Below are 4,424 nucleotides of genomic sequence, written 5' to 3'. Positions count from 1 at the left end.
TGGGGGTAGAGGGAGTGTTCGCCCAGGGCGCCAAACAGGCTAGGGCTGCCACTGGGTACTTTCACAAGTTGTTTTACATATTTTTCCCCTTTCTTTCTATGCATGCAGTTTTTATGTCCACGTGACCGTTAAAGTTAATTTAGGTGATGCTTTAAAATAAGTCAGCTACAGTAAGTGCATTGAGATGCAGGCCAGCTGCGAGGTTTGATTTTTCGGCTGACTTTTGGTGAATGAATGGTATATTCAGAATAATTATTTACATACTTGTTTTGTAAAGTAGTGCTTCTAAATGTTTGTTGATAGTTTGCCTTGCTCATTAACATCTGCTTCCTCTTCCTTTAACGGCTGCACCCTTTAAGTATCCATCTGACCCAATATTAATATCCTCTTCTGTCACACAGACCCTCCTCATATCCTCCTTTACTACATTCATGAAGCTGCTCTGTGGTCTTCCTGTTTTTCTCCTGTCTTGTGCTTCACATTCAACATCCTGTCTCACCTCAGCCTTGCCCCTTTTAACTTTGTTTCCACCTTCTCCAAACCACACATTGTAGCAGGTCTCACTACCACGTTGTAAACCTGCCCTTTCAACTTTGCTGCTTTCCTTCTGTTACAAATCAACCTGCTCCACCTTGCCTGCACTCTCCTCTTTACCTCTCTCTTGTATTTTCCATTAATAAACTTGCCCTTTCTATCACAGTTTGGCACCATACTTTATGACATACAGAAGACACCTGGGAGTAAGAAAGGATATAGTCTCTCTGCAAGGACTGCTGTGCGCTTTCCGCCTTGTAACAAGGTGCGTTTACACAAAGAAGTTTCCTGTTATACTGAGAGCACATTAAGAAGTGTATTAACAGCCTTACTGTATATCAGCCTAAGGGTCGTTCCACTTGGACTGTCTACAGTGGGGCAAAAAAGTATTTAGTCAGCCACCGATTGTGCAAGTTCCCCCACTTAAAATGATGACAGAGGTAATTTGCACCAGAGGTACACTTCAACTGTGAGAGACAGAATGTGAAAAAAAATCCATGAATCCACATGGTAGGATTTGTAAAGAATTTATTCGTAAATCAGGGTGGAAAATAAGTATTTGGTCACCTCAAACAAGGAAAATCTCTGGCTCTCACAGACCTGTAACGTCTTCTGTAAGAAGCTTTTCTGTCCCCCACTCGTTACCTGTATGAATGGCACCTGTTTGAACTCATCATCTGTATAAAAGACACCTGTCCACAGCCTCAAACAGTCAGACTCCAAACTCCGCCATGGCCAAGACCAAAGAGCTTTCGAAGGACACCAGGAAAAGTATTGTAGACCTGCACCAGACTGGGAAGAGTGAATCTACAATAGGCAAGCAGCTTGGTGTGAAAAAAATCAACTGTGGGAGCGATCATCAGAAAATGGAAGACATACAAGACCACTGATAATCTCCCTCGATCTGGGGCTCCACGCAAGATCTCATCCCGTGGGGTCAAAATGATCATGAGAACGGTGAGCAAAGATCCCAGAACCACACGGGGGGACCTGGTGAATGACCTGCAGAGAGCTGGGACCAAAGTAACAAAGGTCACCATCAGTAACACACTACAACGGCAGGGAATCAAATCCCGCAGTGCCAGACGTGTTCCGCTGCTGAAGCCAGTGCATGTCCAGGCCCGTCTGAAGTTTGCCAGAGAGCACATGGATGATACAGCAGAGGATTGGGAGAATGTCATGTGGTCAGATGAAACCAAAGTAGAACTTTTTGGTATAAACTCAACTCGTCGTGTTTGGAGGACGAAGAATACTGAGTTGCATCCCAAGAACACCATACCTACTGTGAAGCATGGGGGTGGAAACATCATGCTATGGGGCTGTTTTTCTGCCAAGGGGACAGGACGACTGATCCGTGTTAAGGACAGAATGAATGGGGCTATGTATCGTGAGATTTTGAGCCAAAACCTCCTATCAGTGAGAACTTTGAAGATGAAACGAGGCTGGGTCTTCCAACATGACAATGATCCAAAACACACCGCCCGGGCAACAAAGGAGTGGCTCCGTAAGAAGCATTTGAAAGTCCTGGAGTGGCCAAAATACCAGCTACTGTGTGTGCAAACCTGGTAAAGACCTATAGTGAACGTTTGACTTCTGTTATTGCCAACAAAGGTTATGTTACAAAGTATTGAGTTGTATTTTTGTTATTGACCAAATACTTATTTTCCACCCTGATTTACGAAAAAATTCTTTACAAATCCTACCATGTGGATTCATGGATTTTTCTTTCACATTCTGTCTCTCACAGTTGAAGTGTACCTCTGGTGCAAATTACTGACCTCTGTCATCATTTTAGGTGGGGGAACTTGCACAATCGGTGGCTGACTAAATACTTTTTTGCCCCACTGTACTTACAGCCTTCGCCTGTATTAACGATGGTCAATGCCTCCAGGACTTGAAACTAGCTCCACTGCATAAGTGTCTGAAATTTGTGTCATTTCTAAGGCCAGCAGGAGTGGTTACAAACATAAGTTGGTTTGCAAAAAGAGAAGCCTGTGAGAAAGCCACCCTACTGCTCCCTTGATTTCTTCTTTGGAAATCCTCTCATGAGTTCAGTCTTTTTTAAGGTTCAGATTTTGATATATTACGACAGTTTAGCCCAAACCTCTACATTTATTTCCATGTTGCCATGAAGTGACTATCTTAGGACATCTTCATATTGCCCAGCGGTTTCTTAAAGGTTTTTTAGTTGTTATCATGGTATTGTAATTTTTAAATGTATTGGGGTTTTTTGAGGCAAAAATGATACTAGGACGATAGAATGTATAAAAAATGGAGGGAGCTTCCAGGTCTGACCTCTGTGGCTGGAAAAGGACTTCCAGTTGGATAGAAATTGGCCTTTGGCCACCTTGCTCTGCATCCTTAGTAAACACTTTCCTGTTAACTTTGGGAACTCGTGCACTAGTTTCTGATTATATTGAACAGAAGATTAAGTCAGTTTTTCAAAATAAGATCATTCCAAGAGTCAGAAAAGAGCTTAAGTTCAATTTGTGATGAGTTTGTGGTTTTACAGTTAAATCCACTCCTCGGTTATCACATCTGATATGAAAACACCAAGGTGGCAAAAATGCCCAGCTCATAAGAGGACTTCATCCAAATTTTACACCATTGATAATTAGGATGAGTGGTAGAGTACTAATTTATCAACTGTCATTAGCAAACAGACAGGACAGGTGCTTTGCAAAGACATATACTTTGTAATTAGTGTTAAGTAACAGACTAACAGAAGACTGGAACTTTGCTCACCTAAAATTAAGTATAAACATGTTGGACAAACCATGTTTTATGGGTTTTTTTTCAAATGCTTCAAAAAGGACTGAGAGGACACAAGAGGTTCAGTGATTCAGATGAGTTCCAGGATGTAAACATGCTTAAAAAATACTGTAAAGCTGGGAATTTTATCATGGAAGTATTTTATGCTTGCAATTTTCATCTTTTTTTACACAGTTAAAGTTAGCTAAAGTTGTGGGGTATAAAAGAATAAAAGTGGCCCTTCACCTAATATAAAGTTGTTGATGTGAAAATTAAATCTTTTCCTGGTTCTTAATGGGCCTTTGCTCTATGACTGTTTACATTAGCATGACTGGTCTGCTTACAGTATTGGCAATAAATCTTCATTACTCTGTCAGCTATCTGGTGAAATTAAAACCAAATTAAGTCACATAGTTAGAAGTCGCTGTATTCTACTTGTTGGGGGGGGGGGGGTTGTCAAAACATTTTCTGTGCAAGTATAAACCTGCTACTGGCTTTTTAATATGTAATGCTTAATACAAGATCTTTATAATCCTTCTGATCACCAGGCAGTGACCCCTTCACCATGGCAGTACCAGCAGGATCAAAGTGGTTCTAGGGTCTCTCCTCCTGGCAAAATAGCTTTCAGCTCAAAAGCACAGAGGTTCAAAACCACACCATGTACATCTGAGAGGAGTCCAGGGTGAGACAGAGAGAAACTGACACGTGGCTGAAATGTTACGGTGCTAAACTGAGCTGACGGATGTTATTTTGTGACACAGCCCTGGGACGTATGCCCACGACAGAGTGACAAACAGGAAAGTGAGCTGGCCCATGTGCTTTGGGAGACCAGACTGGTCCAGCCTGCCTCAAATAGGCAAGAAGTCACTCAGGGTGAAGGTGAGCGAAGCAAGTTGAGAAATTTCATGGCCTTAATTTTGCTGTTACAAAAACTTAAAAGGCACAGCCAGCTTATACATAAAGACCACAGATATCTCTCTAGTATCAGAAATGTTGTCTCTCTGTAGATGTGCTGATTCTATGCACGATTACTCAGATAAACTCACTAACTGTAAGCCTGTTAGCCTTTAATTTGGTGTAATATTAGGTGTGCTCGTCACCTATACCTGTACAAAACTACATGTTGCTGCACCAAAAAA

At 41.7% G+C, this 4,424-nt stretch overlaps 1 protein-coding gene across 1 annotated transcript in view; it reads left to right on the top strand.

Moving 5' to 3' along the window:
- The window catches only part of LOC102205081 (protein pitchfork), a 5,101-nt gene extending 852 nt beyond the window's left edge, over window positions 1-4,249 (top strand). The window contains exons 2-4 of the mRNA XM_005740998.2: window positions 701-799; window positions 3,834-3,967; window positions 4,047-4,249. Of these exons, the coding sequence (XP_005741055.1) occupies window positions 701-799; window positions 3,834-3,967; window positions 4,047-4,182 (369 nt within the window). The 3' untranslated portion in view covers window positions 4,183-4,249. The remainder of the gene's footprint in view (window positions 1-700; window positions 800-3,833; window positions 3,968-4,046) is intronic.
- Window positions 4,250-4,424: the final 175 nt, after the last annotated feature.

The sequence above is a fragment of the Pundamilia nyererei genome, unplaced genomic scaffold, assembly GCF_000239375.1.
Source record: "Pundamilia nyererei isolate P.nyererei 1_Seehausen unplaced genomic scaffold, PunNye1.0 scaffold00106, whole genome shotgun sequence".
NCBI lineage: Eukaryota > Metazoa > Chordata > Actinopteri > Cichliformes > Cichlidae > Pundamilia > Pundamilia nyererei.
Note: the sequence above shows the minus strand (reverse complement) of the source record. Positions and strands in the feature narration are given on the sequence as shown.